The sequence below is a fragment of the Orcinus orca genome, chromosome 6 (assembly GCF_937001465.1).
Source record: "Orcinus orca chromosome 6, mOrcOrc1.1, whole genome shotgun sequence".
In the NCBI taxonomy this organism is placed as follows: Eukaryota; Metazoa; Chordata; class Mammalia; order Artiodactyla; family Delphinidae; genus Orcinus; species Orcinus orca.
The window spans coordinates 120,808,039-120,832,044 of NC_064564.1; the positions used below are offsets into that span (position 1 = coordinate 120,808,039).

The following is a 24,006-nucleotide window of genomic DNA, read 5'->3' on the forward strand; positions in this document are numbered from 1 at the left end:
CTTCCCCTGAAAGGAATTGACCTGAGCCATGACCCCTTCCCTGACAGGAATTGACCTGAGCTGTGACCCCTCCCCTGACAGGAATTGACCTGAGATGTGACCCCTCCCCTGACAGGCGTGACCTGAGCCGTGACCCCTTCCCCTGACAGGAATTGACCTGAGCTGTGACCCTTTCCCTGACAGGAATTGACCTGAACCGTGACCCCTTCCCTGACAGGAATTGACCTGAGCCGTGACCCTTTCCCTGACAGGAATTGACCTGAACCGTGACCCCTTCCCTGACAGGAATTGACCTGAGCCGTGACCCCTCCCCTGACAGGAATTGACCTGAGCCGTGACCCCTTCCCTGACAGGTGTGACCTGAGCCGTGACCCCTTCCCCTGACAGGACGTGACCTGAGCCGTGTCCCCTTCCCCTGACAGGAATTGACCTGAGCTCTGACCCCTTCCCTGACAGGAATTGACCTGAGCCGTGACCCCTTCCCTGACAAGATGTGACCTGAGCCGTGTCCCCTCCCCTGACAGGAGTTGACCTGAGATGTGACCCCTTCCCTGACAGGCGTGACCTGAGCCATGACCCCTTCCCCTGACAGGATGTGACCTGAGCCGTGACCCCTTTTCCTGACAGGCGTGACCTGAGCCGTGTCCCCTCCCCTGACAGGAATTGACCTGAGATGTGACCCCTTCCCTGACAGGCGTGACCTGAGCCGTGACCCCTTCCCCTGACAGGATGTCACCATAGCCGGGTCCCCTTTCATGATAGGCATAATCAGGGCTGTGTCCCCTCCCCTGATGGTACGTGACATGAAGCGGCACCCTTCCCCTAACCACGTCTCTGGGCTCTGGCTCTGCCTTTCTTTTCTGAAATATTCTGTTCATTAAAGTGTGTTGTTCCCCTAAAGATGATCGATTTGGGACTGCTGCTGCACCCTGGTGCATACTTCCGGGACCTCTGGAATATTCTGGACTTCATTGTGGTCAGTGGGGCCCTCGTGGCATTTGCCTTCTCGTAAGTACCCAGGTCTGCTCTGACTCTTGCTGGGCTGCAGTCCCCAGAGCCGTGATGAGTGTGGGGGGTGAAGGAGGAAGGGGTCCATTGGCCTCCATGGCCGTCTCTAGTCAGTCCCTCTGTGCCTGGGGCTGGGCTGTGGGGCTGGGAGGACCTCAAGGCTCGTCTGTGCCTGACGCACCCCATGGCTCTGAAGTTGGATAGGCAGGCCTCTGCTTATGGTGTCTGCCTCTTGGGTCCTTCAGGAACCTTTCCGTGCCCGGACGCGGCTGCCCTGCTTGGTCAGCCAGTGGGTGGGTGCAGCTGGGGGTCTCCGCCGTCGGGGTGCTCCGCCATTTTCTGTGGCTCCCTAGTGAGCGACACTCAGCCCTGTTGTGGCCGGGCCTGGATTGGCTCCCTCAGACCCTACGCAGTGGTGGGCGTGAGGCAGGCGTTGGGTGCTCGGGTGGAGCAGGGGGGAGACCTGGCGGAGGTGGTGGGGGGAGATCCAGAGATAAGTAAGACCCTCGATGGACACAGATACGGAGGGATGGGCTCATCCCTGAGCCCACAGGGAGGCCTCCTCACTGACTCTCTTCTCTTTGTCTCCTGTTGCTGGACTCTCGCTAGGAGCTTCATGGGGTAATGCCTTCCCTCTGTCCCCTCACACTGCCGCACATCACAGCACGCTGCGGCCCCTCGTGGGCCGCTTCATCACCATGCCTCACCTCCGCTCATTTCCCGCCACCATCTGGGCTGCATGCTGCCCGGAGCCATGTCCCCAGGGCCACACGTCCCCGCCTCACCTCTGGGGGCCGGGTTGGGGGCTGGAGCTGGGCGTGGCCCCCCCTTTGGTGAGCAGGGAACCCTGACTGAGGGCTGGGGGCGGGGCGCCTGGGCCTGAGGGCAGTGCCCGCTCGGGGTGGGAGCTGTGTGACCTTGGCGGCCAGGATGTTGGCTATCCTGAGACACTTTCCCACGTGTCTCCCCTGGAAACAGGGCTTTCTTGCTCTTTCCTTTCCACAACGCCTCCCTGAAATGCCCAGCATCTCTGACCCTCTATTGTTATAAAACAAAATTCAGCTGAGTAAATCTGAAGGTCTAATTGTGTTTATTCAGTGATTCATGAAACAGGCAGTATCCCATCCAGTAAGTAGAAAGGCTGTACGCGATGGAGGCTGTACAAAATTGAAGGCCTTTATAGAAAGGGAGCCAGACAAGGTTATTAACAAAAGAAAAGAAAGAATTGTTTCAGGCAAGGTTACCTCACTGGTGCTGACCAGGAAAGTCCAGAAATTCCATTCCTGGGAGAGGCTGAAACTGCAATTCGGTCCTGGTTCGCTGTCCTGGGGACAAGTGGCTCCACTTTGGGCCTGTTGTTTCTTTTCATTTTTCTTTCTTCTCCTTTTTCTTCCTTTTCCTCTTTCTCCTCTCCCTCCCTCTCCCCCTCCTCTTTTTTTTTTTTTTTTTAACAATTCTCCCCTTCTGATCAAAGTGTCAGCCCAACTGAGAGATGTGATCAAAATTTTAGGTGTGTTGACTAAAAAAACATTCACAACCTAGAAGTTGAGAGTTACATTTTATTTGGCGGACAAAACTGAGGACTTAAGCCCGGGACACAGCATCTCAGACAACTCTGAGGGACGGCTCCAAAGAGGCAGGGGGGAGCCAGGATATACAGGAGTTTTTGCAACAGAGCCCAGGTAGTCGTAATATCAAAAGATTACTGTTAACTAAAGAAAACCAGGCATCCCAAGTTAAGGGATTTAGTGCTTTTCTTTATATGGGAAATGCAAGAGTCTGGGCTTATTGAATCATTCCTTTGATATGTACCTCAGCTACCTGGGCCAGTATCCTGGGCTTCTCATCCTGAGTCTCCTGAGGTGCCCCGTGGGGAGGGGGGTGGCTGACAGCTAGATGGGGGGGCATCCTGCCTCCATCCTGAGCTCCCTCAGGGCTCACCATCCGTGGCTGTAATGTGGTGGCTTGATGGCTGCAACATCCTTTGTTTACTGATGTGGCAGCAATATTTTTTATTCACAGGCATTGGCACCACTCTTAGCTCCTGCTGTGTATGTTTTGCAGCTTTGATCTTTGATGTGGGATCCATAGATCATGATGTGTTTGCTTAACCCCTGTGACATTCACAGATCGTAGTTCCAGGTTAATAACCCTTATTGTGGTCATTTCCTTTGCTGCTTTTCTGACATTCCAGTCAGAATGGAGACCGTTTACTTAGTGGTTATCAGCTACAAACGTGTATTTAAAGTTTTTGAAAGAATATGACAAACACAAACACATCAAGGGCATTATAAGCAGGATAATTCCTAATGTTTGAAGTGTACTTTGGAGCCATGGTCCCCAAGACCCAAACCAATCAAAGAAAAACCCCATGAAACAGTCACACATTTGAGCCTAGTCGCTGGCTCAGTGATCTTACGTAACTGATTTTCAACCTCCCCGGAAGTGCCAATCCCGGTACTGTAGGTGGTGTTGGCCACAGCATAGACAACTTGCTCAGTTAAAGATAGCCAAGGGCTATCTTATTATTAGGACCAACTTTGGCCAGAGAGTCTAGGGATATTTGCAGGGGAATCTGCAGTGTCTTCAAGTCATGGAGAGGTTTCTGATTATATCTTGTGCATATTTACTCCTAACCTAACTCCTTGTGCATATTTACTTGAAACCGAGTGATGGATTTATTCACAGCGTTTGCTGCGTTTACCCATTTAAGCCAGGGGTCGGTCAGGTTTTTAGTGTATGTGGGACTAGAATCCCCTCCCCTGAAATAATGAGCCTTCCTAACTGCCTTGCAAAGAGGGGTGCTGCTGGTGGGGCCTCCTAGTGAGTGGAGACAAATCTGAGCTAGATAGTCGGGATAGGTCGGAATCCTTGGTGGCGAATCCAGCAGTCTGAAAGGCCAACCCCATTGGGAAAAGGAGAGTTTCACGATTGAAGTGTGAAGTCATGATCTGTCGTCTTGGGCCGAAGCAGTCAGTGTCCATGTCGGCTACTTTTCTTCCTCTCAGTTTGATTCGGAGGTCGCCAGCGTTTGTACAGGATGAGATGGGGTGTTTTGGTTTTGTTCTGAAGGATGGCTGAGGCTCTGGGTTCCCACAGAGGGAGGGGGAGGGGAAGGGCAGGCGGGGAGGTGGCCTCATCCCTGGGGAGGCTCGGAAATGGATTTTCTCTGTGACACGTGGGTGGCAGGTGAGGTGAGGTGAGTGGGGGCAGCACGGAGGGAGCTGGTCCTCGCCTCAGCCAGCCTGGCCGTGCGGAGCCCGGGGCAGGGCAGCAGAACTGATGCCGCCCCAGCTTCACGGTGCTGGGGACCTGGGAGCTGTCCAGCACGGAGCCTGCTGAAACCAGCGGGGGCTTGGCCTGCAGGAGGCTCTGCCAGGGGCCCTCTGTGGCCCGCTGCCCCTCTCTGCTCCAGGGCTTGAGAGACCAGTGTAGGGGATCCGACCAGAGAAGGGAATGCTGGGGCTTCCTCAGCTGTGAAATGTTTATCCAAGGTGCAAGTCCCTGAAGTTTACTGCCGTCTGGGTAGTGAGGAGGACCTGGTGCCGTCCCTTCCAAGGAGATCTCAGGGCAATCTTTGTTCTGACTGATTTCAAATCAGAGAGGTGGGAGAAGATTGGAAACGTTAGTTTGGTAAGTCATAGCCAGAGATTTGAGGAAACTGGAAGAATTCAGGATCCAGCCCAGTTTACAGGTACATAGCAAAACCTTAAAGATAATTATTAGGATTAGAATCTAATATCTCTAAAGGGACAAACATATTTTTTTCTCTCTACAATACCCCCACTTTTTTACCAAAGATAATCCCAGTAAAACTAATTTGTTTGTATTAAACTTGGCCTGATTATTTGTATAAGTGCAGCAAGAAGAGTGGCTGATCATTTGAGTTCTTCTTAAGGCTGCTTTGTTACAAATTTTCATAGGGAGTCTCAGACTGAACTCTCAAAAGCCTTCAAAGCCAGGAAACCACACCAAGGACACGGCCATCAGATCTGACCTGTGACGCCTTTTCCATCAAAGCCCAGCCCCGGCTGGGGCTGCAGTCCTGGCGTGGCCTCCCCACTTTATTCCCACTGGGGGTCTCAGCATGGTGTCTGGAGGAAGCTGGTGTTCCCACTGTGGGTGGGAGTGCTGAACGACATGGCCTGGCGGGGAGGGGCTCTTCCCATCCAGAAGCTCAGCTCTCCCTGGACACCAGGTGCTGCTGACCTGGCCTCGGCCCTTGTCCACTCTGAGGACACCTTGGCAGGCAGCCCGTAGGGGGAGATGCACTGGCTTGTGGTGCCTGCAGGGCCGAGGCTGCCCTGTCCCCAGGTCCTCTGGGCACAGGTGTGCACCCTGCCTGTCTACATGGGTGGCTTCTCCTTCTAGAGGCTCCAAAGGGAAAGACATCAACACCATCAAGTCCCTGAGGGTCCTGCGTGTGCTGCGGCCGCTCAAGACCATCAAGCGGCTGCCCAAGCTCAAGGTGCGAGTCTGGAGCGGGGCCGTGGGTGTGTGTGTGCGCGCTCATGTGTGCGTGTGGGCACACATGCACATGTAGATTGTGCGTGTGTGCGTGCATGTGCACACGTGTACATGTAGGTGTGCGTTGTGGGGTGCACATGTGTAACTGGCCTGGTCCCCTGCAGCTTCCCGCGTGGGGTGAAGATGAGCAGGGCTGAGGGGAGGCCCTGTGTCGCGTGCGTGGGGCGGGCTTTCGGCTCTGTGACCCTCCCCGAGGGGCTCATTCTCTGCAGTGTCCTGTAAGGCTCCTCTTCCTCAACCCAGGGGTGCCCGATGGGACAGCGGGTTTCATCAGCAGCTGTAGTGCAGGGGGAGGGGCTGCGGAGAGAGGGAGGTGGGCTCACAGGGAGATGCTGGGAGGGCGGGGGTTCCCGGAAGCATGGGTGTGGCTTTAGAATTGTGCTACAATCTAATAGTTGCTGAGCTTGTATTTAAACTCACTTAATCCTCCAAGACTGTGTGCAGTAGCGTTCGGAGCAGCTTGGACAGGCGGGCGATGGGGGGTTACGGCAGGCAGTTTGCTTAGAGCCGCGTGTGAAGGAGTGGCTCTGGGGGTGATGGAGTTTCCGGGGGTGGGGTGGGCAGGGTCTGCGCTGCCAAGGCAGCTGCTTGTGTCTGGAGTGTGCCAGATGGGGTCTCGGGAGATGGTCGTGGATCTGCCTTTGTGCACAGCCAGCCGGAACCGGGGCCAGGGCAGCAGGGAAAGGCTCACTGGAGAACAGTGAGAGCCCCTGACAGGCGGCCTGGGCAGTGCTAACCGACGGGAGTCTCCTCTGGTTCATGGACATGCCCCAAGTCCCTGTCCTGAGCTGGCCTCCGCATCACCACTCCCCCATCCCACTTCCCACCAATAGGCAGGGGCCAGGCATGGTCCTCAGCCCGGCCCTGCCCCTTCCCTCCGCGCCAGCCCGTGGCCTGGCAGAGAGGCCTGACCCCAGCCCCAGCCCCAGCCCCAGGTTCCCCTTGGCATCTGGCCCCCCTGCCCGCAGCACCTTTTCTAGCACCTCCTGCGCACCCCGTCCAGTCCAGGATCACCCTTCTGGAGGAGGACGGCACAGGCAGCTTCTCACACAAGGCCGCTGGTCCCGGTCCAGACCCTTGCGGTGGTCCCGGGCCTGGGCCCCGCCCCTGGGCCCCGCCCCTCACGGCTCCGCCCTCCCGCAGGCTGTGTTTGACTGTGTGGTGAACTCCCTGAAGAACGTCCTCAACATCTTGATTGTCTACATGCTCTTCATGTTCATATTTGCCGTCATCGCGGTGCAGCTCTTCAAGGGGAAGTTTTTCTACTGCACCGACGAGTCCAAGGAGCTGGAGCGGGACTGCAGGTAAACCGGGCAGGGCGGCTCCTCCGTCCCCAGCGCCGCGCCTCCCCGGCAGGATGGGCCCTTGCTGCCCGCACACCTCAGGGAGCTCCGCGTGGCCACTGCCGGGCGTCCCGTTGGCCCTCGAGATCCAGGCTGGGCCTGAGGTCAGAGGGCCGCCCCGGGGTTGGAGCCACTTCCCCGTCCCCCTGAGGCCTTGGGCCCCAGCAGAGCAGACAGGAGAGGCACCCTCCGGGAGGAGCGAGGGGGAGGGTGGTGCCGTGTGGATGCCATCCTGGACACATCACATAACGGAATCCTGTGATCTGGGGTCTTGCGTGTCCAGCTTCTACCACTAGTGCTGTGGCCTGTGCAGTACTTCGTCCCCTTTAATGGCCAGATGTTTATTCCTTCTTAAGTTACACCTCATTGTACTGAGCCAGTTATCTGTTGGTGGACATTTTGGCCGTTGTGATTACTGCTGCTTTGAACATGTGTACAGCTTTTTCTGTGGATACGTGTTTCCATTTCTCTCGAGTATGAACGCAGAAGTGAGGTTGCTGGGTCACATGATGATTCTCTTTATCAGTTTCAGGAACTGCCAGACTGTTTTCCAAAGTGGCTGAACGATTTTGTGTTCCCACCAGCAGTGTCTGGGAGTTGCGATTTCTCCACGTCCTTGCCAATACTTGTTATTTTCCTTTTTAAAAATGTAATTCTAGCCGTGCTAGTGGGTATAAAGTGGTATCTCATTGTGGTTTGATTTGCGTTTCCCTGATGATTCACGACATGAAGCCTCTTTTCATGTGCATATTGACCATTTGTGGGTCTTCTTTGCAAAAATGTCTATTCAGATCTTTTACCCATTTTTTTTTTTTTTTTTTTGCGGTACGCGGTCCTCTCACTGTTGCGGCCTCTCCCGTTGCGGAGCACAGGCTCCGGACGCGCAGGCTCAGCGGCCATGGCTCACGGGCCCAGCCGCTCCGCGGCATGTGGGATCTTCCCGGACCGGGGCACGAACCCGTGTACCCTGCATCGGCAGGCGGACTCTCAGCCACTGCGCCACCAGGGAAGCCCCGTCCTTTTTATAACCGATTGTAATTGTTCTTAATATAGCCCTGATACGAGTCCCTTGTCAGATAGATGATTTTCAATATTTTGTCCCATTCTGTGTGTGGATGATGTCCTTTGAAGCACAAAAAAAGCTTTCAGTTTTGATGAAGTCCAATTTATCTGTTCTGAGCCCCCCTGTGCTTTCTTCTAAGAGTCTTATAGTATTAGCTGTTACATTTAGGTCTTTGATCCATTTTGAGCTAATTTGTATACATGGAGTGAGGCGGGGTCCACATTCATTTTCTTACCTGTAGATACCCAGTGCTTTCAGCACCACCTGTTGAAAAGACGGTTCTTTCTCCACTGAATGGATGACCCTTTTCAAAGTTCAGTTGACCGCAGACACAGGGGTTTATTTGGACCCTTCGTCTCTAACCTCTGACTTCCTCTGTGTTCCCGCTCCCAGGGGCCAGTACTTGGATTATGAGAAGGAGGAGGTGGAGGCTCAGCCGCGGCAGTGGAAGAAATACGACTTCCACTACGACAACGTGCTCTGGGCCCTGCTGACCCTGTTCACAGTGTCCACGGGGGAAGGGTGGCCCATGTGAGTGCCCCCCTGGCTGGTCAGGCTAGAGCAGAGGGGCAGCCAGAGTGGGGAGCATAGACTCTGCGTCCGTCACTAAGCAAACACCCCCCGGGCTCTTGTACTTACCGGGTGAGACATGGCCCTGCCCTTCGAGGGTGGGCAGCCTGGGGAGCAGGAGATTAGCCGAGAGCACAGCACCGTGACCTCCTGAAAACCCTTGTTTAGTGGCTGGGGGCCGGAGGGAAGATGGGCCCCTTGGCGTCTCCCTGTGCTAGCCTCTGGCCGCAGTTAAGGGGAGTCCAAGGGATGCGTGGGTTCCAGGGGCTTCCTTTGGGGCTGAGAAGACCACCCTTCAGAAGGCAGGATCGCTCTGCCAGGTGACCCTGCTCAGCCCAAGGCTTTCTGGCGACAGGTGAAGCTGGGTGTGGGCAGGTTACCTGGTGTGAGGTGGGAGAGAGCCGGGCAGCACAGGACTGCTGGACCTCTCCCACCTCTCCTCCAGGGGATAGGACCTCAGGTACACTGAGGCATCCTCTAGGAGGTTCCCCCAGTAGCCCTGAGTATAAGCCCTACTGGCGAGACAGGCCCCCGCCGGGAGCCATGGCCCTCCTGAGGAGCAGGCCTGGCCCGCACATGGCACTGTCTCTGGGCTCAGCCGCAGAAGCCTCACCTGTGACACGGGTCTCGTCTTTCCCGGGGTCGTATCCTCCTGGGCTCCCCTGATGCTTGGCACTGGTTCTTGGCCCAGGGTGCTGAAACACTCGGTGGACGCCACCTATGAGGAGCAGGGCCCGAGCCCTGGGTACCGCATGGAGCTGTCCATCTTCTACGTGGTCTACTTCGTGGTCTTCCCCTTCTTTTTCGTCAACATCTTTGTGGCCTTGATCATCATCACCTTCCAGGAGCAGGGGGACAAGGTCATGTCTGAATGCAGCCTGGAGAAGAATGAGGTAGGCGACTCCCCTCCCACTTCATCTCCTCGCGGGCTCTCCTTGGGCAGTGTAGGCAGGGCCCCTGGGCTCCCCTCTGCATGGGAGCCACTGGCCAGCACAGGGCAGGGAGGGCTGCCCAGAGGAGGCCTTCTGGATGAGGGCGGGGGGTGTGCAGGGGCTCCGCAGGGTCCCAGCTCCCCCTGCCCCTTCCTTCCTGTGCAGAGGGCTTGCATCGACTTCGCCATCAGCGCCAGACCCCTGACGCGGTACATGCCCCAGAACAAGCAGTCGTTCCAGTACAAGACGTGGACGTTCGTGGTCTCGCCACCCTTCGAGTATTTCATCATGGCTATGATAGCCCTGAACACTGTGGTGCTGATGATGAAGGTGCGTGGGGCCTGCGTGGTGGATCCCGGCGCCTGTGGGGCGGGAACCCGACTCCAGTCTGGCGGAGGGTTGGCTTCCTCCTGGGGTATGCGCAGGAGTGGGCGTCGCCCCAAGTGCTGGTCAGCTCAGGGTGCCTGCGCAACCCTGGGCCCCCAGTCGTCCGTGGGCTGAGATCGTAAGAAGGTTCTGGGAGACGAGGGGAACCGGGAGGGGGTCCTCGTGCAGCAGGCATGTGTGACAGGAGGTCATCGTGAGCCCCGTGGGGTGTCTCAGGGCAGCCAGGCCTGGGGCCAACGGTGCCCCTTCCCCGGGCAGTTCTATGACGCGCCCTACGAGTACGAGCTGATGTTGAAGTGTCTGAACATCGTGTTCACGTCCATGTTCTCCATGGAGTGCGCGCTCAAGATCATCGCCTTCGGGGTGCTGGTACGTGCCTTGGCCCCTCCTGGCCTTTAGGTGTCTGCATGCTGGCTCCCCCTCTTCAGGGGACCTTCGGGGGCCCACCGTTTGGAGCTGGGGATTCCCTGAACCCCCACAACACATGTGACCCTGGAGGGGCCCCAGGGAGGGGGCTGCCGGGGGCTGCCCGCACCTCTGCCCCCGCCCTGCTCCTGGGAGCGGGTGGGGCCGGGCTCCTTCCCTCTGATGCGTGGCCTCGTGCACTCCCACCCGAGGCGGTGCGTCTGTCCACTCGCCGCCTTCTTGACGAGAGGCCACCTCCTGCAGCTCCTTGTGTGGCAGAGCCCTCACCGGCCCCACACTAACTGCCCTTCCTTCTCTCCAGAACTATTTCAGAGACGCCTGGAACGTCTTTGACTTCGTCACCGTGTTGGGAAGTATTACTGATGTTTTAGTAACAGAGATTGCGGTAAGTAGCATCTCCTGCCCCTGCAGGGCCCCAAGTGGTTTCCTTCCAGAGGTGTTCCCTCACTGAGCCTCCAGGCCCTGGTGGCGTTAGCGCCTCCTCGGAGCAGAATTCCCCACGAGCTCTGGAGATGGAAGCTCCTCTCCAGAGGCGAGTGTGGGGATGAGTTTGGGGGGGGGGAGGGTGGGTGTCCTCTCGGCAAATGCTTTTTCTTGGTTAAGAAATTGGTTCCCAGGAGGTCTTCCAGGCTGGTGGCCTGAGAATCACCAGGGAGCTCCATGGTAACAAGTGACCAGGAAGATAAGGATCTCCTAAATTTGTGTTTATCTAATACATGCACATCTAACAACTGGTGCCAAAAAGATACAAACTAAAACCAGTAAGAATTTAGAATATTTTAAAGTATTAAGTTTGTTTTACATATACGTGGTGTGTGTGTGTGTGTGTGTGTGTGTGTGTGTGTGTGTGTGTGTACACATGCTGGAGATTCTTATTCTTACTAAAATACATGGATTATATCTAAAAACTGACTGAGGGCTAGAACATGAACTTGTCTCAACAAATTTGAAAGAGTCTGAGTCATAAAGCGGTATTCTTTCAGCACATGTTAAGTTAGAACTAAATGGCAAAAACCACATTTATTTTTCTTAGGTTGAATTCTCTAGGAACAGACACGAAGGCGAAGGTTCTTATAGAAGTTATGTCTTAGGACGTGTTCTGAGGCAGAACCCGTGGAGAGAGGTTTGGGGAGGTGGATGGGGAGAGAAGGACCAGAGGTGCCGGTGAATTGCGTCATCCCCCAGGGGCTCTGGAGACAGGGTGGGTCACACCTCAGAGCTGCAGAGTTCTTACCTCTGTGCCCACCAGTCCTCGGCTAAAGGCTGTGCCCAGGGTGTCGATTCCCAGACACCCGAGCGCCCCGAGGGCAGGCGAAGCAAGCTCTGGCCGCCTGCGCTGCTGCGGGTGAAGGGCCACGTGCAGGGTGGGGGCATCTGCTCGCAGCCCTGGCTCAACCTGGCTCTGCCCACACCTCATGTCGGGTCCCGTTGCTGTCTTCAGGGTGGTGCTGCTCACGACTTCTGGGAGGAGAGGGTTGATAGGAGGAGCAGGGCACCTGCTGCTGTGCTGGGGATTCACGTCATCGCCGGGGTCCCCTCACCTCTGGCCAGCCCTCTGCTGCTCTGGTTGCTGGTCTCGCCAGGTGACCCAGCCCTCTGTGCTGTGCGGCCCGGGCCCTGCTTGCCATTCCCTGTGTGGCTCTGGCTGCTGTGATGGTCCAGGCACAGTTCAGACTGGTCCCAGGAACCTCTAGAAAGGCCCCGGGAGCCCCTGATTTCCAGACAGACTTCTCCCTGCCCCTGTGCAGGGGCAGCTCTGCCCTTCACACCCTGGCCAGCGTGGAAACTCTGGGGAACCCAGAGCGACAGGAGCCACCACGGCCTTCCTGTGTCCCACAGTGGAAGTGGTCTCCAGCCCCTTTGAGTCAGGACCCCGAGATGCGCTTAGCCTGAATTTGTGGGGATGGTGACACAAAGTCCCAGCGGGCTGCTGGAGTCATGGTGACAGGGGCCACCTCCGCTTTGGCCCCTTGCTTCCTGGATCCATGCGGTTTACAGGTCAGGCACCCAGTATGTCTGTTGGCCGTCAGTTCATCTTGAAGTGCAGCACCCTGAACCCCCTGAGGTGCCCCATCAGGCCAGCTCTTTTCTGTGCCTGTAAGAGGCCATCTCAGCATTTTATCAGAGCAACACCTCCTGAGTGATGTGGAGTGTGACACGCCGGCGGGTCCTGGGTCTCCTGCTCCTTTGCCCGCCCTCCGCTTGCTCTGAGTTGATGGCATGTGGCATCCCCTGTTGGTAAATCTCTGACGCTAGGGCATCAGCAGAGGCAGGCCCGCACCCAAGATATGAGTGATCCTCGTTGAGACAAATCACTGTTGCTTCTGGGTGAAGGGTTCTCAGGTAGGCAACTTACCACCAAGTGGCTGAGTGACAGCTCCAGACGTGGTTCCCTGTAGAGGCCTAAAGGTGGTCTCTGCTCACTACGAGCTGGGGTTCAGTCGTGGCCGTGGCTGGATCAGCCTTGCCAGGCGCAGCCTTTATCCCAGCCGTCACAGTCACTGCCTTTGTGGGTCTGCCATGTGAGTGGGGGCTGGGAAGACAGAGGCTTGCTGACATCTGTTGTCCACACAGCCTAAGGCGCATGGGGTTTTCGTGTCCCTACGGCTGTAGGTGTCCGGGGTGGACATTAACATGTGATGCCTAGACCTGCACATGGTGCCCATTCCCACATCCAGAGGTGGCCTCTGCCACAAACTTTGTTCCCTCCAGAGGCCTGACCAAGCTGTAGCCTTTGCCTAGGACCCTGTGGCAACTTCACGCACACACACACACACACACACGCACCCACACGTACTGTGGCGGATGGGGCACATTGCCAGAGCTCTGCCTCACCACTGTCTTTCAGGCCGACGCCGCCTGGGGCTCTGGTGAGGCCTGCACCAGTGCATTAAGCCAGTCCCTCCATAACCAGGTTGGAGCTTTCCTCGACATTTAGTGATCACCCCATGATGTGCTGGGGACGGTGAGCTGAGGAGGAGACAGTGGTGCCGCAGAGGTGAGCGGTGTGGGGGCCAGGCCAGCCGTTGTGTGACGGTGCCCTCTAGGCTTGCCCAGGCGTGGCCCCGGATGTAGCACTTCCACGGTGCACTGGGCTGTTGCTGGGCTGATGGCACATGGCCCATGAAGACGAGCCGTCTGTGGATGAAATCCAGAGTAATCTAAAATGGATTAAATGTGAGATTGCTCAAGTAAGTTTGCTGCGTTTCATTACGGCGCCAGCAGTCCTGACAATAGACCTGACAAGGTACGCGTGCAGGACCTCTTTGTGGAAAATTACTAAGCTTTATTGGAAGATGCTAAACGAGACTTGAATAGATGGAGTTATACATGATGTTAATTAGTGCCATAGAGATGACAGTTCCTCCCAACTGATCTGTAGATTCAATGCAATTTCAATAAAAACACCAATGATTTTGTTTTTCTTTTTGTTTGTTTGTCTCTTTGTTTTGGAATTTGACAAAAGCTGCTTCTAAAATTTATAAGGAAGAGCAAAGCCTCCCAAGTAGCCAAGATGCCTAATAGTAAGAAGGTGCCCCTGGGGCCGCGCCAGGGCGGCGGCTTCCTGCAGAGCGGTAGCAGTTTAGACCGCGTGGGGTAGCCCAGGAGCCTGGAATCAGGCCCACTTGCGTGTGACCGTCTGTGGGCGTAGCTAATGATCAGTACAGGAGAAAGAGGAATTGGGTCTTGGCTTGCACCATTCACAAAAGTACTGCAAATGGAGGAAAAGACTTAAATATAAGAGACAGAAACTTTAAAGCTCTTAGAAGAAAATACAAGAGATTATTTTTAAGACCTTGAGATAAGGACTGATTTGTTAAGCAAAATATATATATAAAGCACCAGCCATAACTGGAAAAAAAATTGTATAATATAAAATTTCTGTGTATCAAAAGGAGAAAGGCCAATCCATGAACAGGGGAAGGATATTTGCATCACATTCTTTCATGTATACGCGTTAAAATGTTTATGCAGTGCCTGTCATGTGCTAAGCACTATTCTAAGTGCTGGGACAAAAGATGAAAATCCCTGCTTATTTTAATGGGAAAGACACATGGTGTCAGACAGTGACCAGGGAGAAGGCAAAGCAGAGGGGATGTGAGACACTGGGGAGCCGTGATTGTGTGCCACTGAGACGGCGACCCCAGGTCAGGAAGTCTGGACTTGCAAGGAACCTGAGCAGGTGCCAGCTGGGGGGCAGGGAGTGCAGAGACCCCACCAGGGGTGAAGAAGGGGTGGGCGCTGTGGCTGCACAGTGAAGACCTTGCAGTCGGTAAACCTTGGCTTTTCTTTTGAGTGAGATGGGAGGATTTGGAGGGTTTTGTGGAGAGGAGTGACACGACCTGGCATTTAAGAGCACAGCCCTGGCAGCTTTGTTGAGAATATTGTGCAGGGCACAGGCAGAGGCAGTGAGACCAGTCAGGGCTGTCTTAGCTGGGTTCCCCCAGAAACAGACCCTGAGACAAGAATGTGGTGCATGTCGTTCACCTGGAAGCCAGCAGAGAGGCAGGCAGCCCAGGAAAGGCGCTATCAAGTCAGCTACCGTTACTACCCCAGGGCTCTCCCAGCAGCCGCTGTCTGCCGCGGGTTGAAGGCTGCTGGGGGGAGGGGGCCAGAGAATTATTTTTTCAGCAGTTCACCCTTCATTAATGTTAGGGCCTGGGTATTGTGTCCTGGCCTGGGAAAGCTCTCAGAAACAAAGATGTAAGTGCTGACAACTGGGTAGTGGGCCTTGGAGGATGTGTGTGCGGCCGAGCGTTACTGCTGTGAGCCAGGAGAGGAGCTGGGAGCTGGGATGTGGTCAGACATCGTCAAGTTCTGGGTGTAATTTCCAGGTAGAGCTGCAGATGGGTCGGACGTGGGTGTGAAAGATGAGGCAAGGATGGCATCATACTTTGTCGTCTGTGCGCTTGGAGAAGTGGGTTGTCATTCACTGAAAAGGGAGGGAATTGTGAGGAACAGGTTTGCCGAGGACGGTCCGGCTGCACTTTGTCCATGTTAGAGTTCAGTCCTGCTGTCCTCCCAGGAGTCGTCCAGCGGGCAGCCGGAGGAGACGCAGGCCAGTGACGTACGGCTAGGAATCGTGAGCCTGTAAGATGAGATGGGATGAGATCCATGGGGGAAAAGAGCGTGAGGCCAGCATGTAGTGAGCAAAAGGCTGGAGGGCGGAGGCCTTCCAGGCTCGCGGTGGAGGTTAGCGTCCAGAACGTGCAAGGCTCTTCTGGGAGCAGAAGGTACGGTGGGGCAGCTTCCAAAATAGAAAACACAAGTGGCCACAGAAAGATACTCAACCTTACTTGTAATCAAAGAAGTACAAAGTGAAACGGCACTGAGATGCCATTCCACACCCAGCGTTTGTCAAACAGAAACCCTGAGGCTGCCGGCTGTAGGCGAGGATGTGGACACTGCTGCTGGGTGTCGGTCAGCTCGGCCTCGCTGGAGGGGCGGGCGTGTGTGCCTGCCCAGGGTGCCTGGCGGAGGAACCTGGAGACGTTTTCACACGGATGTTCATGGCAGCGTTGTTCGCAGCAGCAGTGGCAGAAGTGGTTTATTGACACAGTGAATGGCACCCTTATCGAGAGGATGCTTCCCCAAAGCGGTGTTTGCTCAGAGTGAGAGCACAGGTTTGCCTGAGCCCAAGAGGGCCACGTGTAGTCTAATCCCGTCACAGAGTTAAGAACAGGCAAGTATAAACGTGTTTTAAGAGTTAGAGGTAAAACAGTGCAGAAAAGCAATTATTAACAAGAATTAAGGATAGTCACTACATCTGGGGAAGAGAGGCACGCAGGGCTTCCAAAGTAACAGTGACGTTCCGTGTTTTAGGCTGGATGACGAATATATGGATCTTGTATTACCTTTATTTAAAATACGTGTGTACATATACTTGCACGTATTCCTTTGTTTATGTGAGTTGTTTCATGGTTTTGAAAAGTCAGTGATCTGAATAATCCAGGCAAAAAGCTGAAAGCTGCCATCTTAACAACAAAACATGGTGATTTGTTCCCGCGGCTGCTGGCCTTGCAGCATTGCCCGGGCGCTGCCCCTTCGCTGTGCACCTCTTCTCACCCAGAAGTAGTTCCCCAGCGTGGTTTCTGCCTAGGCGCTCCGCCTCCTTGGGCACAGGAGTCTTTATGCCCCAGACAAAGGCATCCTGACACTGGGCTCCCAACTGCAAGGACACAGCCCTGGGGGTTTGGGCGTGTGTGTGCCCCCTCGGCAGAGGGGTGACGGCTGGGAGGGCACCCACAGGTGGGGCAGGCAGGGGTGCCCGGCTGATGTCGCAGAGGCGCTGTCTCCCAGGGGCACCTCCCCACAGAGAGGCCCCTCAGCTGCTGGAAACTCAAGGGAGGGCGGCTTGCAGATGTTCGAGAACTTAATCCCAGCAAGACCTCCAGGGTAGCCACCACCAATCCTGGACGCCCAGCAGGGCTGGCAGGAGGGCTGAGAAGCTGCTTGGTCTGAAAGCTCAGCTGCCCCGGCCACTAGTGGTTTCAGAGGGCGGTCTTCACCCTCTCCTGCCTGGAGGAGGAAAGGTGAAAGGAAGCCGTCTTGTGGATTTCGGTGTCTTTTTTTCTTTCTCCATTGTAGTCACTTCATGTGTTACTTTGTGGATGCACTTTTTTTTCCTTAGGCAAAAATATGAGTGTCAGTTCCCACCCCCGACTTAAAAATCACCATAGAGCAACAGTCTTAACCAGGGTCACGTAGAGAACGCACTCTAAGCAAGTATAAAACTGACATTGATTTCTTTGCCTGGAAATAAAAAAATAAGTGTCTGTGAGTCATCTTTGGATCTGCATTACAAACAGAAATGCAAATGATGCCCCTGTCTGCATAACCTACAGATTTCAAAAATGTGTTTTGATTCGGTACCTTTTAAGCAAAATATGCAAAGTTTACCCAAATCCTGAAAATTTCCAGTGAAGTGTTCAGAGTTTGAGTTTTGCTTGTGTTGGTGACGCATTTTCTCTTTTGTTTTGTTTCTGTTCTTGATTTACCCTCACCTACCTGCTGACTCACGTCACCCAACCAACATACAATGCGAAAACCATGTCTCCGTCTGTATGTTGTGCGCCTGCCGCTCAAACATCCCAATTTGTAAATAATACGCAAATATCCATCCATGAAAACATCACATATAGGAAACGGTTGGTTTCATGACTTTAAATAGTTCTTAAAACTCCTCGCTTTGCTTGCTCGGGTCCTCCTCCCTTCTGCTTCCTGTCACCCCTCGCCGCTGCCCTCCTGTGCTCAGAGCCCAGCTGCACCCGCCCCTCTGGCCTCTCACGCACTGTCCTGGCTCCTGGGGTCCAGCCGGGGCTTATGAGGGCCCCCCAGGGACCACCTGATCACAGGAACTGGCCTTGGGCTGAGAGAGGAGGTAGGGGCTTCTGAGTGAGAGGCAGGTAAGTGATGAGACTGGCTCAGAATTGGGGAGGTTTTGCAGGATGTGAGTTTGGACCTGATCCCCGAAAAGTCCATGGTTTCTGCTGCACAGTCATGTCCCTTCTGCTCTGTCTCCACTGGCAGACCGAGCGGACTCGGCTCTGCCCAGTGGCCTCTGACAAGGTCTCCTGTAGGGTCCTTCCTGGACGTATCTTCTGTGGGGGCCTGGCTGGGGGCACCAGGCTGGGGGGTTGGCCTGAGTAGAAAGAGGGGCACTGCCCCAGGAGGGAGCAGAGGGCTGGGCCCTCATCCAGCGTCGCTGATTCTTGTGTGCCCTGGTCAGCGAGCTTGTGTGGAGCCCGTGCAGGAGGTGTGGACGGAGCCTCCTTCCGGGTGAGGGGAGAGAGAAGATGCTGGGAGCCGAGTGAGCTGAGGCCATGCCTGCAAGTTCGTGCAAAGTAGCAGATTCTGAGATTCCTGCTACAGAAAGTGAACGCTTGTGATAAAGGGTTTCACAATCGGAGCAGAAAAGCTTGAGTTTTGAGAAAAGGCTGTTCGATGCTGCCGAAATACCAGGCCACATCTTTCGCACAGGCTCTGCTCGTGGCACCAGGCCTCTGCTCAGCCCTTCCTGTCCACCCGCTCTGTGCCCTCCTCTGCCTTCATGTCAATGTCCAGGGTACTGTGCGTGTGTGGGCTTTCTCCACAGGCTTTCTCTCCTTTCTCTCTCTCTCCCATCATCGGTCCCCTTGAGAACGAAGCTGAGTAGGAGAGCAGCTTGTCCCACGCTCTGCTGCACCTCATCCCTGGCACGTGTGTGGTCCCCGACACGTGCACAGTGTGAGGGGGGGCACCTCATTGTGCTGTGACTCTGACCAGAGGCAGTGATGCGCTTGGATGTAGGAGACGTGGGCCTCGGCCTGGGCTCCGTTTGCCTCTGTGGCGGCGTTTCAGTGCTCAATGCACCGTAAGTTCCTTTTCTCAGGGATTCCTCGCCCCCGGGCATGATGTCCTAACACCTCCATCGTGTAGAGGTGGAAGCTGGTGCTCAGTGGAGCTGGGGACCACTGTCCCCTCAGCGTAAATCAGCTCCGTGTTGAGGGCTGTAAAGCTGACCTTTCCTGGCTCAGAGGCAGGGGCCATAAGGAGGGGCCTGGCTTGGAAGTAGGTGGGGTTGCTCGTGGGTACAGCAGAAACCATGGACTTGGGGGGTCGGGGCATGTTGCATCCACCTCCAGGGGGTTGGCTGAGGCCAGGGGTGACGGTGCGCAGCCAGGGGGAGGCCGCTGTGTGCTTGCTGCCCCTGCTGTCCCGCATGCAGTCTGCATGGTGGTGTCTGGCGGCTCGCGCACGGGTGCAGCCATGGTGCACTCAGCCTGTCACACTGTGGTTGCGGCATCTGGGGCCGCTGTCACCTCCGCCCTCACGGCTCTCTAGGGCTGTCTGTCTGTTGGCATGTGCACCTTCTCCTACGTGCCCGTGGAGCCCCGAGAGAGAAGCTGGGGAGGAGGGTTGGGACCTGGGTCTCAACAGAAAGTAGGAAGGGGCTGCGTTCACGCATCCAGTAACTGGAACGAACAGCGCCTTCCGCTGCCCGCTGTGGCCTCCGTCTCTTCCTTCTTACCCAGAAGCTTATATTTCCCCCCAGTATTTTCAGGAAATCTTGTCTGTCCCAACCGTCTGAGCAAATTGCTTTGGTCTCGGCCCCTCCAGACCCACCTGCGCAGGTGGTTTGAAAGCAGACACCCCTGAGGTGGCAGCTCCCCCCTTTCTGTGCTTTACTGTCTTGTACAAAGGGTACCCTGGCACCGTAGGCAGTCCCCCCTTGCATCCCTGTGCCCGTCCTCCTGAGGCGACTGGCTCACCTGAGAGTCCTCAGGCCCACGGGGTTCAGAGAGTGTGGCTATGTCTCATCCACCCTGAGGTCCTCTTGCCCCAGCGCGAGCCGGTGAGGGAGCTGCAGGGAAACGAGTACACCCTCCAGGGTCACACCCCGAGGTCCACTTCTGCCTGCGTGCTGATCTGGGCCACAGCCGGCCCTCCTCGTGCCTGCCAACTGCCCCCTCTCCCTGTGGCACTGTCCAAAACCCGGGAGCCGTCCCCCAGGGTAGCTGTAAGCCCCTCGCCAGCAGAGACAGTCCAGAGTCCCTGGTGGGAAGCAAAGAAGCCAGCCCCTGAGACAGGCAGTGGAGGGGCGGAGTGAGGCCCGTCTCTCCACCAATGCCTCGTCCCAGCCAAGGCCAGATGGGCAGCCCTGGAGGGAGGACGCGGCTCTGCCCAGGCCCCACCGCCTCCTGCGTGAGCTCTGCCGCTGCACCTGTGCTCTCTTTTCTCTGTATTTGACCACTGCATCTGGCAGCACAATGTGTCTAGCCTGAGCTGCTTGCATATTTCAAAGCAGCCAAGTGTGGGGAAGCTGACCTCAGGCTGCGCGTGGGCACCTGGTCTCCAAGCAGACAGGACAGGAAGCCGCCCGGGCCTGCGAGCACCCCTGCCTACTCACGGACGCCGAGCAGGGCCGTGCCGCCGAAAGGGATGGCCAGGAATTCAGGCGCCCCTGGGCCAAGGTGGAAGCCTCGCTCCCGGGTCATCCGTGCAGTCCAGAGACGGTTGGGTTCGTTTGTGCCTGACTTCGACCCTTTGGATGAGGGGGCCGTGCAAGATGGCTTGGGCTCTCTGGGGCAGACACCGGATAGTGGGCTGCAGAGGTGTCTTCCCTGGCGTGGGCAGCAGGACCGACACCACCTACGCCTCCTGCGGTGACCGTGCGGGCACCTGCCCAGGCCCGGAGGAAGGGCCTGCCTCTCGGCTGGGCCCCAGGCAGGCCGGGGCTTTGCTGGCCGTGTGGTAGCCCTGCCCCTGGGCGGCTGGGCCGTGCCCTGTGAGAGGCCGTCAGTGTTGGAGGCCTGGCTTCAGGCATCCTCCCCTTCCACGTGGCAGCGGGGTGGTGCTTCATGGGACTTTCCTCTGCCCCTCCCTGTGGAGGGCGTTTCTCTGATTTGCTGCATGGGAAGCGGTTTGCAAAGACAAGCTTCACTCTTGGAAGGTTTCCTGGTGGCTGATTGCTGCTTAGACTGTGAAGCGGTGACTTTTTGTTCCGTTCTCTCTCTTCACCCGCTTTTCTTTGGGGCACAGTGACTTGGGGAGGTGGGGTGGGGCGTGGCCGCCCTGCGCCTGTGGGAGGCTGGTCCCCGAAGGTCAGAGCATAACCTCTCTTCCCTGCAGAACAACTTCATCAACCTCAGCTTCCTCCGCCTCTTCCGCGCCGCCCGACTCATCAAGCTGCTCCGCCAAGGCTACACCATCCGCATCCTGCTCTGGACCTTCGTCCAGTCCTTCAAGGTGAGGCTGGGCGTGGCCAGGCGCGGCCTGACCCCTCCCTTGTGCAGGCTGGGGGGCTTCTGCCGCCACCGCCCGAGCGCCCTCCTCGGGAAGGCCGGGGCGGGGCCCACACCTCCCGTGGCCCCCGTTGTCCCGTGACGGTTTGAAAGGACGCTTTCACACCTCCCGTGGTGCCCGTTGTCCCGTGATGGTTTGAAAGGACGCTTTCACACCTCCCGTGGCCCCCGTTGTCCCGTGATGGTTTGAAAGGACGCTTTCACACCTCCCGTGGCCCCCGTTGTCCCGTGATGGTTTGTAAGGACGCTTTCAGGTTTACGGAGAGTATCTTGTTTATGCTCACCAAGGGCTGAGGTGGCTTTTATGGCTTGATTTGTAGATGAAGGAGTTGACAGTAGCTTGGTGGTCAGTGGGGTGGGTCTGCAGTCAACTGAGGCCAGTGTGGCCCCAGAGACCCAGCCACCATCCGCTCTGCCGATGAGGCTCAGGCCAGGAGGCAGGCCTCTCTCCTGGAGCTGACCTGTCCTCCCTCCTGGAGCTGACCTGCCCTCCCGTGTCTCTACAGGCGCTGCCCTATGTGTGCCTGCTCATCGCCATGCTGTTCTTCATCTACGCCATCGTCGGCATGCAGGTGGGTGTGCGCGGGGCCATCGCACGATAACGATGGCAGGTTCGCACTTCGGCAACGTTTCTATGAGCCAGGTGCCGTTCTAAGCGCTTTATGAACTTAATCCTCAGAAAGACTCTTCTGTGGCTGAGGCCAAGCAGTGCCACCCTTTGTGGGCAGATGCCCGGCCCTGCTGTCTAGTGGAATCCTGCTGGGGTGTGCTAGGGCGCTGGTGGGCACGATTGCTTGGGTGCTGGGCACCCACAGTGGTGGAGTGTTTGAGCACATCTGCAGGATGCCGAGTGGCCTGCGGCGCAGCAGCTGGTCATTCTTTTGGCCCAGCAGCACTTCTGAAGGACAAGCGTCCTGATCCTGTACCGGAGATTATATGCTGTTGAAGGAAAAAGTCAACAGGATCATACCAGGTCACTGTCCTGGTCAAAATTAGCTTTTGCGTAACTTACCTTTATTTTGTCAAAGAACGCTTTGTCAGCTATTTGGGAAAATGTTTAAAATACACAAAGCAGTGTCCCAGTTGATACTTTTGGCATCTGGCCACTTTCCAGTAGTAGGGATGGGAGATGGACTCAAATGTTAATTTGTAGTGGAGGGAGACAGTGTCTAAAGGTTAGCTGAAAACTGATTTTTAAACTCAATTTCCAGGGGTGGAAAAGTTGTCTTGCTTAAAATTTGCTGAGACCTGATGCTGTTTAAAACAAACATATATTTTTTCTTGCTTTGGTATGTGGGCATACAAAGACATATGTCACTGATCTTTATTTTATTTTATTTTTTATTTTTTTTTTACATCTTTATTAGAGTATAATTGCTTTACAATGGTGTGTTAGTTTCTGCTTTATAACAAAGTGAATCAGTTATACATATACATATGTTCCCATATCTCTTCCCTCTTGCGTCTCCCTCCCTCCCACCCTCCCTATCCCACCCCTCCAGGCGGTCACAAAGCACCGAGCTGATCTCCCTGTGCTATGCGGCTGCTTCCCACTAGCTATCTATTTTACGTCTGGTAGTGTATATATGTCCATGCCACTCTCTCACTTAGTCCCAGCTCACCCTTCCCCCTCCCCATAGCCTCACGTCCACTCTCTAGTAGGTTTGTGTCTTTATTCCTGTCTTACCCCTAGGTTCTTCATGACATTTTTTTTTCTTAAATTCCATATATATGTGTTAGGATACGGTATTTATCTTTCTCTTTCTGACTTACTTCACTCTGTATGACAGACTCTAGGTCTATCTACCTCATTACAAATAGCTCAATTTCGTTTCTTTTTATGGTTGAGTAATATTCCATTGTATATATGTGCCACATCTTCTTTATCCATTCATCCAGTGATGGACACTTAGGTTGTTTCCATCTCCGGGCTATTGTAAATAGAGCTGCAATGAACATCTTGGTACATGACTCTTTTTGAATTATGGTTTTCTCAGGGTATATGCCCAGTAGTGGGATTGCTGAGTCATATGGTAGTTCTATTGGTAGTTTTTTAAGGAACCTCCATACTGTTCTCCATAGTGGCTGTACCAGTTCCCATTCCCACCAGAAGTGCAAGAGTATTCCCTTTTCTCCACACCATCTCCAGCATTTATTGTTTCTAGATTTTTTTGATGATGGCCATTCTGACCAGTGTGAGATGATATCTCATTGTAGTTTTGATTTGCATTTCTCTAATGATTAATGATGTTGAGCATTCTTTCATGTGTTTGTTGGCAGTCTGTATATCTTCTTTGGAGAAATGTCTATTTAGGTCTTCTGCCCATTTTTGGATTGGGTTGTTTGGTTTTTTGTTATTGAGCTGCATGAGCTGCTTATAAATTTTGGAGATTAATCCTTTGTCAGTTGCTTCATTTGCAAATATTTTCTCCCATTCTGAGGGTTGTCTTTTGGTCTTGTTTATGGTTTCCTTTGCTGTGCAAAAGCTTTGAAGTTTCATTAGGTCCCATTTGTTTATTTTTGTTTTTATTTCCATTTCTCTAGGAGGTGGGTCAAAAAGGATTTTGCTGGGATTTATGTCATAGAGTGTTCTGCCTATGTTTTCCTCTAAGAGTTTGAGAGTTTCTGGCCTTACATTTAGGTCTTTAATCCATTTTGAGCTTATTTTTGTGTATGGTGTTAGGGAGTGATCTAATCTCATACTTTTACATGTACCTGTCCAGTTTTCCCAGCACCACTTATTGAAGAGGCTGTCCTTCCTCCACTGTACATTCCTGCCTCCTTTATCAAAGATAAGGTGACCATATGTGCATGAGTTTATCTCTGGGCTTTCTATCCTGTTCCATTGATCTATCTTTCTGTTTTTGTGCCAGTACCATACTGTCTTGATTACTGTATTTTTGTAGTATAGTCTGAAGTCAGGGAGCCTGATTCCTCCAGCTCCGTTTTTCGTTCTCAAGATTGCT

The 24,006-nt window shown here is 54.8% G+C and overlaps 1 protein-coding gene across 3 annotated transcripts in view; it reads left to right on the top strand.

The window, feature by feature from the left end:
- Positions 1 to 24,006, top strand: part of CACNA1B (calcium voltage-gated channel subunit alpha1 B) — a 194,171-nt gene that overhangs the window by 135,328 nt on the left and 34,837 nt on the right. For all 3 annotated transcript variants that reach the window (XM_049711160.1, XM_049711158.1, XM_049711159.1), the window contains 10 exons: positions 902 to 1,008; positions 5,380 to 5,476; positions 6,679 to 6,839; positions 8,335 to 8,472; positions 9,203 to 9,404; positions 9,609 to 9,773; positions 10,089 to 10,199; positions 10,558 to 10,641; positions 20,868 to 20,984; positions 21,547 to 21,612. In XM_049711160.1, the coding sequence (XP_049567117.1) occupies positions 902 to 1,008; positions 5,380 to 5,476; positions 6,679 to 6,839; positions 8,335 to 8,472; positions 9,203 to 9,404; positions 9,609 to 9,773; positions 10,089 to 10,199; positions 10,558 to 10,641; positions 20,868 to 20,984; positions 21,547 to 21,612 (1,248 nt within the window). The remainder of the gene's footprint in view (positions 1 to 901; positions 1,009 to 5,379; positions 5,477 to 6,678; positions 6,840 to 8,334; positions 8,473 to 9,202; positions 9,405 to 9,608; positions 9,774 to 10,088; positions 10,200 to 10,557; positions 10,642 to 20,867; positions 20,985 to 21,546; positions 21,613 to 24,006) is intronic.